This window comes from Narcine bancroftii, chromosome 9 (genome assembly GCF_036971445.1).
Source record: "Narcine bancroftii isolate sNarBan1 chromosome 9, sNarBan1.hap1, whole genome shotgun sequence".
Lineage (NCBI taxonomy): Eukaryota > Metazoa > Chordata > Chondrichthyes > Torpediniformes > Narcinidae > Narcine > Narcine bancroftii.
This window is the reverse complement of record NC_091477.1, coordinates 43698398-43713437: the sequence shown is the minus strand read 5'-3', so window position 1 is coordinate 43713437 and position 15040 is coordinate 43698398. Positions and strand designations below refer to the sequence as shown.

Genomic DNA, 15040 nt, shown 5'->3' with positions numbered 1-15040 from the left:
AGGAATGCGTGTGTTTTGAATAAACAGCAGTTACTGGTTTACTGCTTGAAACGGTCAACCAGTTTACCTATCTCGGCTGCACCATTTCATCAGATGCAAGGATCGACAATGAGATAGACAACAGACTCGCCAAGGCAAATAGCACCTTTGGAAGACTACACAAAAGAGTCTGGATAAACAACCAACTGAAAAACCTCACAGAGCCGTTATCAAACCCACACTCCTGTTCGGCTCCGATTCATGGGTCCTCTACCGGCATCACCTATGGCTCCTAGAACGCTTCCACCAGCGTTGTCTCCGCTCCATCCTCAACATTCATTGGAGCGACTTCATCCCTAACATCGAAGTACTCGAGATGGCAGAGGCCGACAGCATCGAATCCACGCTGTTGAAGATCCAACTGCGCTGGGTAGGTCACGTCTCCAGAATGGAGGACCATCGCCTTCCCAAGATCGTGTTATATGGTGAGCTCTCCACTGGCCATCGTGTCAGAGGTGCACCAAAGAAGAGGTACAAGGACTGCCTAAAGAAATCTCTTGGTGCCTGCCACATTGACCACCGCCAGTGGGCTGATCTCGCCTCAAACCGTGCATCTTGGCGCCTCACAGTTCGGCGGGCAGCAACCTCCTTTGAAGAAGACCGCAGAGCCCACCTCACTGACAAAAGACAAAGGAGGAAAAACCCAACACCCAACCCCAACCAACCAATTTTCCCTTGCAACCGCTGCAACCGTGTCTGCCTGTCCCGCATCGGACTTGTCAGCCACAAACAAGCCTGCAGCTGACGTGGACATTTACCCCTTCATAAATCATCATCCGTGAAGCCAAGCCAAAGAAAGAAGAATATAGTGTATACATTGAACGGTGGTTTCTGTTTTGATTTATAGTCAATTTCAATGTTGACTTGAAAGATTGACTGTGTTTCACTATAAACCTGGCTATCTAATCTGCATCTGACAGGTCCTGAGTATACATGTTTGGGTTGGTATCGCACTGTAGTTTGTAATATTCATGCCAACTAATAGGCAGCGGCCATTTCCCAAAAAAGGGACATTTTTGCCTTTGACATTCAAAGACACTACTACAATACATTTGTGATTATCTGAAAATCAGTTAACCGGAAAAATCAGTTATGTGAACTTTTTTTGGCGGCAACATGATGTCGCAGGTTGGGGGGGAAAAATTCATCTGACGTACTCATGTAGGCTCTGACGCACCTTTAGCACCAATTTGGTAACAGCAGAGCTCAAAGCAGCTGAGAAGACAGATACTGAACAGCTGGATGCTGATTCAGAGAAGCAGGCTGAAATCTCAAGCCATCAGTGAGCATCTGGAGGAAGTTGGCGGGTCAGGCAGCATATAGAGAGATTGTCCTCGTTTCAATTAACTCTCTCCCCTCTCTCTTTCCATTTTTTCTTTACCCTCCACTATATGTGGTTCTCCGCTGTCCCGGCATCATCAAGGAGATCGGCCTCGGGGGGCGTGCCATGTGGGACTAGACTTGAATTCTCTGATCTCTCCGAAAAAGTTTTAAAAAAGAGTTAAGAAGCCCGAATTGACTTCAAGAAAATAGAAGAGGAAGCTATCAGAAGACCTTCAGAACAATAAACAATCCCTCCTAAGAAAGATAAACTGACTGTTACTTTTCAAGAACTGAAGAAAAAGAAGCTGATAAAGAAGAGAGGCCAACCTTGAAGAAGGATCCTGGAGCTCTCCGGAATGCAAGTGCTGGGGAGACCTTGGACATTGCTGTCCAAGGTCTCCCCCGACAATGGCCAACTGCCACAGGTGAAGAAGTGACACTACGTGAGCGCAACTCTTCGCGCATTGCCAGAGCACAAAAATAATGGAGGCAATTTTTAAAAAGCTCAAGAAGTCTCCACCTCCAGTGGTCAAGAAGAGGAGCAGGAAGAAGAAGAAATGTACGTTGAACACAGAGTTTTGGCCAAAAAAGAGGAGAAAATAAAGGAGTCTTGTATATCGACAACTAAAATGAAGAAGTATATGGATTCTTTCCAGCAAACTTTGTTACAGTTAACAATGAAAGTTAAAAAGCATAATGAGGGTACAATTGAAAATAAAGGTTCTACGAAGAAGGTGGAGAGAATGCTATCTCAAATGGATCAAAAATTTGAAGTGATGAAAACACACAAAATCCTAGCATGGCAGCTTAAGACAGAGCAAACTAAGAAAACGGTATTGGCAACAAGGAAAAATTTGAAGTGATGGATGCAAAAATTAAACGTAATGAATTTGAAATTCAGCATGTTAAAGAGCGAATGAAGAAGATTCAAGCTGTGGCAGCTGAAACTAAAGAACAATTAACCAAAAAATTGATATGTTAGAAAATTTTAGTAGAAATAATACAAAAATTGTTGGACTTAAGGAAGGTGATGAAGGGCAATATATGAAGAGATTTTTACAACGTTAGATTCTGCAAACTTTGGGTGTAACTGAATTTCAAGGAGATTTGAGGCATAAGAGATAGTATAATTTCACGAGAGTTATGTGAGAGTATGAGCCTGACCTCTGCGGAATATAGTGGGCGGGTGTGGTTTTCGATCACAACTCCTATAGATCGGGTATGAAGACGCACTGTTAATAATGTACGCCTTTGAGGGGTGGGGGTAGGGTTTCTGTTCTTTTATTTTTTTCTCTATAATACACCTAAATTTAATAATTGTATTGTGAAATTTTTAATTAGTATTTTGGATGTAGGAATGGAGATGGAAAGTTGGACAGTTGTTGGATTTTAAGAGTTTAGATGGATTATAAATTGAATTTTATTGGTATTAATATTAATGGGATTCAGAATCAAATAAAGCAGAAAAAATTATTAGTTTATATGAAAACAAAACAGACATAGCTTTTTCACAGGAAACACATTTGAAGGAAAAAGAACATTAAAAATTACAAAGAGATTGGTAGGAACAGTAATAGCATCATCTTTTAATTCTAAGGCTAGAGGTACAGCAATGTTAATTAATAAAAATTTACCAGTTAAAATATTGGATATTAATATAGATGTAGCGGGGAGGTACGTTACGGTGAATTATCAGATTTATTTGGAACAATGGACCTTAATGAATGTATATGCACCAAATGTAGATGATGGCAAATGTATGCAAGATGCCTTTATGAATTTGTTAAATGCCAAGGGAAGAGTTATATTGGGAGGGGATTTTAATTTTGCTTTAGACCCTAAAGTAGATAGATTGGGAGATAGAATGATGAAAGATAAGGTAGCAAAATGGTCAAAGATTTGATGAAATATATGGATATAGTGGATATATGGAGAAAAATCCACCCAAATGAAAAAGATTATTCTTTTTATTCTTTTCAATTTAAAACATATTTGCAGATAGATATGTATTTATTTTCTGCATAACTTCAATATAAGAGTACAAAGAGTGGAATATCAAGCATGGGTTTTTATCAGATCATTCACCTTTAATTTTGTCTATTTCATTGGAAGAAGAACAATGGGTAGGTTATAGATGGAGGTTATATACTATTTTGTTGAAGAAAGGGGAATTTTGTGATTTTATGAAAAACAGAATTTTTTTCTGGATTCTAACAAGGATTCAGTTGCGAGTAAGTTTGTATTATAGGATTCAATGAAGGCATATTTGAGAGGTCAAGTAATAAGATATAATTCAAAAATAAAGAAAGAATATATGATAGAGGTAACTTAATTAGATAAATAATGAAATTGAAGGTAAAAGTACATAAAGATGAGAAGAAAAAATTGTTAGAGTTGAAGAAATTAAGACTTAATGTTGTGCAGACATAGATTAGAGAGAGATAATAAGATCACAACAAAAATATTATGAGTTGGGTGAAAGGGCCCATAAAATTTTAGATGGCAATTAAAAACGGAACAGATTTCTAGAACAATAATTGCAACAAAGAAATTATCAGGACAGATAACATAAAATGCAGGAAATAAATTATAATTTTAAAGACTTTTATGCAAACTCTATCGTTCAGTGTCTAAGTGAGATGATAACAAAATAAGAGATTATTTGAGACATATTAAATTACTGGTGTTAAAGGAGGACAAAAAGATAAGACTGTCCGAGAATTTTTCCGAAAAAGAAGTTTATGAGACTCTAATGTCTCTACAGAATAATAAGGTGCCAGGTGAAGACAGTTTCCCACCAGAATTTTATGAAGAATTTAAGGAGCTATTAATATCTCAATTGATGGAGATATTAGGTCAAATGAAAGAGGTTTATGATCTACCTGAATCTTTTAAAACAACATTAATAACTATAATTCCAAAAAAATTGAAAGATTGTTTACAGCCTTCTTCATATAGACCTATATCATTATTGAATACAGACTATAAAATTGTATTTAAATTGTTAGCTAATAGGCTAGTTGAATTTTTGCCAAAAATAATAAATTTAGATCAAACTGGTTTTATTAAAAATAGAAAAGCAGCAGATAACATATTGAAATTTTTAAGTTTGGTAAATATAGCACAAAATAGAAAGATTTCCGTGGTAGTGGTAGCATTAGATGTAGAGAAAGCATTTGATCGATTGGAATAGGATTTTTATATTTGAGACACTTAATGCTTTTGGGATTCCAAATACTTTTATAAACTGGATAAAAGCAAGTGATTATGAATAAACAAATCTCACATAACCATTTTTGCTTGAAAGGTCTTCTAGACAAGGCTGTCCATTATCACCCTTTTTGTTTGCATTGGCGATTGAACCATTGGCAGAAGTAATTAAAACTGATGATGAAATTAAAAGATTTGAAGTAGGTAATAAAGAACATAAAATTAGTTCATTTGCTGATGATGTTATAGTGTATTAACAACAGCAGAAATATCTTTAAATAAGTTGAATGAGAGATTAAAAGAGTATGGGTTAGTATCGGGTTATAAAGTGAATGTTGATAAAAGTGAAGTAATGCCTATGGTGGATATGGATTATTCACAATGTAAAAGATTTGACAGAATTTAAATGGTAAAATAAAGCAATTAAATACTTAGGATTTTAAATTATGTCGCAATATAAGTAATTTGTTTAAACTAAATTATTTGCCATTGTTAAAAAATTGGATGAGGATTTGAAAAGATGGAAAGATTTACCAATAACGTTAATAGGACGAGTGAATTGTATTAAAATGAATATTTTTCCAAGAATACAATATTTGTTTCAATCATTGCCTATTCAAGTACCAGAATTTTTCTGTTGAAACTTGAATAAAATAATACGTGAATTTCTTTGGAAAGGTAATATGTCAAGAAATTTGATCAGGGTGGACTAAGATTACCAAATTTTAAGAATTATTTTGAAGCAGCTCAATTGAGGGGTTTGTCCTCCTGTTATCAACTGGATGAAAAAACAACTTGGATTCAAATAGAAATGAATAAAATTGATGAAACTATTCTGGAATTAATTTTGTATAAATGGAATTGTGGGTTGTTTAAAGGAACTAAAGATTTTTCCATATTGAAACATATTTTAAACATATGGAATAGAATTCATATTGAGAGAGGAATTTAAAATGATCAATTACCAAAAATGTTGTTAAAACAAAATCATTTTCTCCATTTTACTTTAAATAATCCTTTATTTGATAATTGGTATAGTAAAGGTATACAGAGAATAAAAGTTTGTTTCTTAGGATCTTTTTTTATTAACTTTTGCTCAGTTAAAAGATGTATACAATATACATAATAAAACAGTTTTTGTGTATTATCAATTAACAATGTATTTGAAAAAGAGACTGGGGACAGATTTGAGACTCCCTAAACAAAGTCAATTTGAAGATGTAATAACAGATACATTTGTTGTTAAGGAATTTATTACTAATATGTATGTAAAATTACGAGAGACTGTAAAGAAAAAAAGATTTATATAAATCAAAAATCCAATTGGAGAAAAATTTAAATATACAAATTCAGGAGGAGATTTGGTCAAAATTATGTTATGAAAGTGTTACGAATACTGTAAATGTTAGATATCAAATGGTTCAATATAATTTTCTTCATCAATTGTATTATACTCTACATAAGTTAAATGGACTTAATCCTAATTATTATTTAAATAAGTGTTCTCGATGTGCGAAAGAAATAGGGACTTGTTTGCATTCATTGTTGTCTTGTGAAAAAATGGAAAGGTTTTGGAATGAACTGCTTTTATTATTAGGGCAAATTATGAAGATAAAGATACCAAAGGATCCAAGAATATTTTTACTTGATGATGTTTATGAAAAGGATATAAAATTAAAATTGGACTAATACCAAGAAAAATTTTTAAATGTTTCAGTAGTAACTGCAAAGAAATGTATAGTGATATCATGGAAAGATGATAGAGAAGTATTAGGTAGATGGTATAATGAGATGCAAAATTGTATACCTTTGGAAAAAATTACGTATAGTTTAAGGAACCAAGTTGAAAAATTTTTAAGTATTTGGAAACCATATATGGGTAATTTTCCATCCACCTTTTCTATCTTATCCACTCCTCTTAATTAGTAATTTTTAATAGCAATTAATGATTGTATATGCTAATATAATTATATATTAAATGGTAGGTGTTTCTTTTACCTTTTCTTACTTTTGGGTAGGGGGAATGGGGAAAAATGTAAAAGAACTATTTTTGTATCTTTGGCTATGGATATTTGATTAATGTTTTATTCAATTTTTTCCTGTAATGATGCAAACAATTAAATAATTTTTTTTTTAGAAAGAGAGTGGCCTCCTGGGCAGTATCGCTGATGGCCAATACAAGTATTGTGCAGATGCTACAGGGGTGCTTAAAGCCAATATTAAGTTATCTGAAAAATGTGGTTAACCGAGAAAAATCCGGTCCCAAGCATTTAGGATAATTGGAAATGTACTGTATTCATCAAAAATGTTGCCAATATTATCTTGTGGTCATCTTTGCCCACAAGTATATAAGTACAAGGCTACAAGAGAGGGCTGAAGGCTGGGTATCCTGCAATAAATTACTTTTCTCTTTACACTTTTAAAGCTTTTCTACTATCTAAAGGGACCACATGGGAAAATGTTAAGTTATTGACTTTGCTGTAAACAATTTTAAAAATTGAATGTTCTTTAAATGGTGAAAATTGGAAAAGTGTTGCTATTTAGATGGACCTGGATGTGTTTGTACGTGGTGTTGCGGAGTCCAGAGGACCCCAAAAACCAGCAGCAATAGATATACACCACAACACAGGGTTACTTAAACAAAAGTAGCTTTTAATTATATTTGAACAAGAAAACAGAATTAAACTTAAAATTTAACTTTAACCCTCCTTATTTAACCTACCTAGCCTACTTAATTCCCCCCCCCCCCCCCCACCTCTAATATTAAGCTCAGGTGTGTGTAATGTATATTTAAGATTAGAAAAGTTCTTTGGATCACAGTCCAATCTCACTGGTTGCAGGCAATTCTTGTACTATGCACAGAAGTTAGCATTAACAAAGTTCACCAGTCTTTGGTGCTTAACAGGCAAATGGTTACCACTCAGGATGGTTCTTGCTGGTTTTCAGAGAGACATTCTTTTTCCAGGACATCTGCATCTGATTCCTTCTATCAGTCTTGCTGACAAAACTTGCCCCCTTCAAGGTTCTCCAGATGATCCTCTTTCTTTCAGATCGCCAGTCTTCTCCTTTGACCAGGCAGCCTTCCAAAGTTTGCCAGCTTGTCCTTCTGGAACTGATTTCTGTGTTTCTCCTCTCTGTTTCACTCCCTCCCTCTCTGAGAGCAAAACTGTTCTCTGCTGCCTGTTCTCCCAGGCAAGCTGCTGCCTTTGCTACTTTGTTGCATTTTTGCAAAAAGCATTCTGCAAATGTTCTCTGTTTTAAAATGTGTGTATGCAAGCTGCTCTAGCAATTCCTCCTAAACCACCTCAGCTTTCAGTAGTTTATAAAGATACAGCAAGCCATTCAGAACACATATAATGTGTTCTCTTTTGTATTGAATCTGAGCATAAAATGAAAATGCTGTATTGTAATGATACGGGAGTTTGGAATTCAGCACATCAGGTCTCCCTACTCAGAAATGGACGTCCTTGTTACAGAGTTCAACAATATCAAATTAATTTTAGAATGGAAGGATTATATTTTGAGAAGGAATTAACCAAACTAGGCATAAACTTTCTAGAGTTCAATAGAATGAGAATGATCTCATTTGAAATGTGCAAAATTGTAATGGAGCATGAGAGGTAGATACAGGGATGATGATTCTTCTGGTTGGCTTTTGAGAATGAGAGGTCTCTCAAAATAAGAGTTCAGACATTCAGGTCTGAGATGAGAAGAAATTATTCCAGAGAGAAGTGAATCTTTGGAATTCCTTATCCAAGCAATCTGTAGAGACTCAGACACTGAGTATATTCAAGATAGAGTGATAGATCTTGAATATTAAGGAAAATGAGGTTAGAGTAGGAATGTGGCATTGAAATATTATCCATGAATCTCATTCAATGGCAGAGCTGGTATTTACTTGCTCTGTGTTTTGTTATTTTTGGAGATGAAGAATCAATGTTTCTTTCTAATTTTACTTGGATGTGCAATATACAATATGGCTAATTTGACATAATCTGATTCTTTGTTTCGGTTCTATATCAGCTTTCTCCCATCTTATTAAATTATTCCTTCAGTATTTTTACTCACCTTTCATATTATCTTTGTGTTAGCAAACCATGGAGTAAAAGTTCTTTCTAAATTTATAATGGATTCTTATGGTAACCATTCTTTGTTCTCGGTTACCCTAAATATATTCTTTTATTTAACCAATCTACACTGAAACTTGGCATTAGGGGATTTCCTCTATTTTCAAGACTTCACTACAGCTTGATATACTTAAAACAAAATCTACAAGGATGCATCTTTTTTTAATATATTTTCATTCAGTTAGTATTGCTGGAATCTTATTTGAGTGACTGGAGTTTTTAGTTAACTTGTTCCTTACAATAGAAACTATATCTTGTTTGTCAGAATTTGGCATTTCATTTTAACCTGCTTGATCAAATATATTTGTTTGTTAGGTGGCAGCTTGCTCTGCTGTGAGTCATGTCCTGCTGCATTTCACCGTGAGTGCCTGAACATTGAGATGCCTAAAGGGAAATGGTACTGTAATGACTGTAAAGCTGGCAAAAAGCCACACTATAAGGACATCATCTGGGTAAAACTTGGACGATACAGGTTGGTCTTGAAAAACATTCTTACAAATGGATCTGCAATAAAACAGAAGCAAGGAAATAGCTTTTTTTAAAACTAATTGTTTTCCAAAATTTGTGTGCACTTTTTTATAAAGAAGCATTAATAGACATTCTCTCAATTGTTTTCCCCTGGCCAAAAAAAAACCAAGCGGCTTCAGAATACTGGTTTATTTTTCAAATTTATTTAATAAATAGGTTTTCTACGATTCTTTCATTTCAAGAACATATCTTGATGTCGATCTTGTAATGTTTAACTCTGCCACAGCTAAACTAAGCTAGTCACATCTGTTTATATCATTGGTAAACATATTAACATCATACGCCATTATTTAGTCCAGTTCTATGCACTCAAATTTAATATTTTCTTTGAAATATTTTAATTTTTCATCTTCCATATTAACTCTACATTTGCAATCTAATTTAAATAATCTACACTCCTGCACATTTCAAGGAAAATTTTTCTGAGTTTCATATTAAACAGTAATGTAGTGATCTTGTATTTTTTTTTGTCCACATGCTTGGTTAGAAATGGAAAATAGAGAACTGTGTTATTTTATCAATATTGTCAGTTGATGTTGAATGTCATGTTCAATGACATTGCTCCAATTTTCAGTAATGAACAAAGAGTGGTTTTTGATTGTTAAAAATATAATTTCTTAAATTTATTTTTCTGGGTACTGTTATGTCATCACCAATCTTGCAATATCATGGTGGGGTCAACATTTTCCATGATGATTGATGGTAACCTGCTGCCTAAGGGAGAGCTGCTTGTGAATGGCAAATGTGTTATTTTAGAAATTCTGGTCAGACGGTTAAAGTCACTGAACTGAAGGGAACTGAAGAGCCATGCCTTGAATTGCAAAATTGGCAGGAACTCTCCTGACCATTTCCATCCATTTACTTCTGTAATCCTTTTAATCACTTCTGAAACCAGCCTAATTCTTGAGCCTCTCCTTGTGAAGCAAATCTTTAAGAATCTTTTCATAACAATATTTGCAAAAAATGACACAAACAATGCAATTAAATTTGCACATTGTGTTACCTCCAAATATAATAGAAGTCCAAAAATCCGGACTGCTTGGGGAATAGGTTTGTCTGGATTTTCGGGCAGTACTTTTAAAATTGAAATTTAAGGAGGAATAAAGAAGACATGAACAGGTAAATTTTGATCATTTATTCATTAGCAAATACAGCATGCTTCATTGATCAAAATGAGCTGTTTTAAAGAAGAATAAAGTTAACAAGCATGGTCGATTGTTGATGCTGTGCATCTATGTACATATGCACACAAAAGCCCGCTAAATTTAAAAAGTGTGAGAGTTTTCGAGAGATTCTCATTGGACCAGATTTGTGGCATCTGGATTTTTGGACTTATACTGTACACACTTCTATGTCCTCAACTTTCCATAAACATAAGGGCTCCATTCAGTGATATCTTGCTACTTTAAAAAATGCATTCCACATATCATTTCTTTTCTTTCTTTTTCAATCTTTTTATTATTATTATAATTTATAAACACATACAGTTCAAAGAGATATAAAAAAAAATACATAGTAAGTAATGAATTAATACAGAGATATTAAACAATAATATTACAGAATAAAAATATATCATAAAAAAAATTTTTTTGATCAGTTTAGGGTGTGAACTATCTCTAAAAAAAAAGATATAATTAATAACAATATATGAAAAAAGAGAAAAAAAAAACCCAAAAAAGAAGAAAAAACAAATCTGAATTTAAAAAAACTTTAAAAAAAACTTAAAAAAAAACCTACAGATATAGCTAAACCACGCCGATCACTCCGATCTCATCTTACAGCCCAATTATCATACATAATCATAGAAATAAAACAGAGCCAGATCAACTCACCACAAATGAAAATATTGAATAAATGGTCGCCAGGTTAACTCAAACTTAGAAGGGGATTCATAGACAGAGTTTCTAATTTTCTCTAAATTTAAACATAGTATAGTTTGGGTAAACCATAGGAAAACAGTGGGAGGATTTACCTCTTTCCAATTTAATAGTATAGATCTTCTAGCCATTAGTGTAAGAAACGCAATCATACGATCCGCAGGAAGAGATAAATAAGTCAAATCTATCATAGGTAATCAAAAATTGCAGTAATGGGATGTGGTTGTAAATCAATATTCAAAACAGTAGATATAATGGAAAAAATTTCCTTCCAATAATTCTGTAAAGAGGGACAGGACCAAAACATATGTGTAAGGGAAGCTATTTCCAATTGACATTTATCATATATAGGATCGATATGAGAATAAAAGCGATGGAGTTTATCTTTAGACATATGAGCTCTATGAACAACTTTAAACTGTATTAGTGAATGTTTTGCACATAGAGAAGAAGAGTTTACCAGTTGCAGAATTTTATTCCAATTTTCATTAGAAATATGAAGGTTGAGTTCTCTTTCCCCACATATCATTTCAATAGGGAATGCTAAGCTAGATGATATTTGAATATACCATAGTAATGATTATTTCTGTGTTGTAACTTCAGTATTGGAAAAAAACTTGCATTGTAACATTCTTAGAGGTGTGAATGTTTATCCCTTGGTTACAATCACCCAACTTATGGATGCCCCATACATGAGAATGAATATTTTGGAGACTGGTGGGATGAATGGAGATTGATTTATTGGGTTGATTTATTGTGTGGTGGGATTGAGGCATTTCTCTTTCCTGTTTCCCCCCCCCCTCCTCTTTTTCCCTCACCAACGCTGCAACAGTTGGGAGCTGGATCAAGCCAAGCAGACTTCGAATGCTGAGCAGATTCACTCACTGCTCAGTGATATTGGCTGGCTCATGCTGCTTGCTCTTCCATTTTTCGCTGTTTCTGTCATCTTTTTCCTGTTGTGTTTGAGAAAATATCAGGTTCGGTGTCCTCACAGAGAGACAAGTCTGGACATGTGTTACAATCAAAGTTAACTTTATTGAACACACATGAGACAAACAATATATATTCATTCACATTAGACCCAGGTTGAACTCCGATACCAGTGGCTGTCTAACTTCTGCACTGTATGAGACAAAAGCAATTAATGGTGCAAACAGGCACATTCGGCACAAGGGACTCCGATACCGGTGGCTGCTTACCCTACCACACTCTCCCTCATCTGTACATAATTCATAGTCAGGGGGACTTTCAAACACACTCCAGATTCCTGTACCAACGAGGGTGCGGCTCTCTGCATTGATCTATTACAGAACTGTAGCTCAAATCATTGTAGTGCACATCTTACCTGTGACTCCTCCAGCAATGTCCACAGTAGCGACCTGGTGTGGAGCGATGACTGGGGCTTGGACCAAGAGATAGAGAGAAAGAAATGTGGTATGCATCATTATTTTATACTGTTCTGAGCTGGGCATCTAGCCAGTGATGACACTGAGTCATTTAAACGAGCCAATGGTAAAGTGTGAACTAACTGGGTGGCCAGAGTCCAACCTTGATTGGCAGGTGATGTGACTTCTGAATAAGTTTCAGACAGGTAGGGTCGGGGGTGTTGTGCACATGACCTCCGCAATCCACTTATAAGATTCACACATAGTTTTTTAATTCATTTCTAACTTGCAAACAGTTTTGATTATGAATCGTTCTCAGGAGTGAAGCTCTATTGTAACCTGGGGACTTTCTGTATACAGTTTTTTTGACCAGGAACCATAAACCTTGGATCAACTCAATTCCAGTACATTTTGTACCTTCTCTATCAGGTGGTGGCCTGCTGAAGTTTGTCATCCCAAAAATGTTCCTACAAATATCCAAAAGATGAAACATGAAATAGGCGAGTTTCCTGTCCGTTTCTTTGGCTCCAATGACTACTTCTGGACTTACCAGGCACGAGTGTTTTCTTATATGGAAGGGGATAAAGGGAGTAAAGACAAAAAATGCAAAGGTCTAAACACCATCTTTAAAAAAGGTAATGTTAATTGCAAGAAAATTTGCAAACTTGTATTTAAGGCAACATGTATTAGTGATTGGTCAAGATTCCCATTTCAGGTACCCTGTCTCAGAATATTGAATGCTTTGTTGGTGCTTGTAACTTGACCAGATGATGGTTAGTGTAAAATCACTGAGCTGAATGCTGTATCTCTCTGTGATTCTAGATAAGAAAATAATAATTTTCAAGCTTCTCATTTATTCCAAAGATAGTTGTTTCTATTGTGCTTCCTTTCTTCACTAATATCTTACTGCATTGCACAAGTTTATGTATCTATTCAGGAAAATTTATAGATTTGATTTGATTGTAATAAATATGGTATCATTACATATAGCAGATTTTATTCTCTAAAATCTTTTCCAAGATCCATATTTTCTATTTTTCTTGAAACAATTCAGAATTTTAAACTTGGCTTTCCAAAATGTGATTAAACTAACAATTATACTGTTGTCCGTGACCTCTAAATAAATCTTTGTATTTGGTTGGCCTTTCTCTAATATTAAAAATCAGTATAATATTTCCACTCATTCTCTGCAATCAGACAGGAAGGACTACTTGAACTCGACTTTTACCCCTACTATATGAGTCATGATTATACATAACATTGTTAGGAATTATTTTTTCTGATTAGTCCACTACCTTATTCCAAAGAAAGAGCTGATCCATCTAGGTTGTCCTTATTTTGAAATGGAAGGGAAAAGTAACATCAGCCCCACCTATGCCAGACCCTTCTTTTCCCTTCTCTTATTAATCATTTACAAAAAAGTATATAAATTATATTGAAATAGACTACGGTTATCATCTTAACAAATACTACTTCAATATGAGATTTCATCCTGGCTCTTAATAGCACTACAAGAGGCAGCAGAAAGATTTGAGGAACTTAAGACCCAAAGAGAGACAAGACAGGCACAGGAGGACAAACGGAATGAGAAAAAACCACCACCATACAAACATATCAAGGTATTAATTTTCACGTACTCCGAGAATATATTGATGGATGTAAACACATTAAGTGCTAAAATTTATAAAACTTGTTTATAAAAATGACATAAGTAATTTGTTGATTTAGAATATATGTTTATCAGAAAAATTTGCATTAACTGATGTAGCCAAACCCATTTTTAATATTGTGTGACTTTAGGTGTCAGGTTTGTCATCATCCTTTTGAGCAATTTTAATTCCAAACTTCTTTTAAAAAGAAATAAAACAAGCTTTACCTTCACATGAACTTGGAGTCAATAACATGAACTTGGGAGAATGCCAGAAGACAACCCCATGGGAACAGCTGTGCAACTGGAAATTTGTCCTGAGAACTCTGGGAGCCAAAGGCAACATTGTTTGAGATTCGACGAGGACATTTTCAAATATTTAGCGGATTTTATTTCTCTTCTGTCTGTGATACCGTGTAACACTACCACTATGTGTTTGCCATACAGCATTTGTTCAAGGAGGAACGGGGTCTATCATTCACAAGATTTTAACACAAATGACTTCTCCATGTTTGAGATGAGAATTTAGTATGTCGAAGAACAGCAGGTTCCATCCACCACATATGAGCTTTTTTTTCCACAGTTGTCCAATCATTTTGTCAGTTTAAATTAATAATGATCTGGTCCTTTTGAATTAAAATCAAATTATCTTTAGGCTTTTTAATTCACAGAACAACTAAAGTTCATTTCAGAAGGGATCTTGGTGGTTTATGGCCCATGTACATGTAGTGTTTGCCTGAATTCTAGCAGAGGACATAACTGGAGCTGTTCTCCAAAAAAAAATTTCAGTAGCATGCTCATCTTGATAAACAATCAGCTGGTGACCTAACTCCCTGCGCCTGGCAGCCTCCCCGCTGCCCCTGCCCCCCGATGCGCCGGCCGCCCCTGCCCTGACGTCCCACA

The 15040-nt window shown here is 34.8% G+C and overlaps 1 protein-coding gene across 11 annotated transcripts in view; it reads left to right on the top strand.

The window, feature by feature from the left end:
• The window catches only part of LOC138743475 (uncharacterized), a 192718-nt gene that overhangs the window by 148956 nt on the left and 28722 nt on the right, over positions 1-15040 (top strand). For all 11 annotated transcript variants that reach the window (XM_069898910.1, XM_069898911.1, XM_069898909.1 and 8 more), the window contains 3 exons: positions 9015-9171; positions 12919-13124; positions 13996-14108. In XM_069898910.1, coding sequence (XP_069755011.1) covers positions 9015-9171; positions 12919-13124; positions 13996-14108 — 476 coding nt within the window. The remainder of the gene's footprint in view (positions 1-9014; positions 9172-12918; positions 13125-13995; positions 14109-15040) is intronic.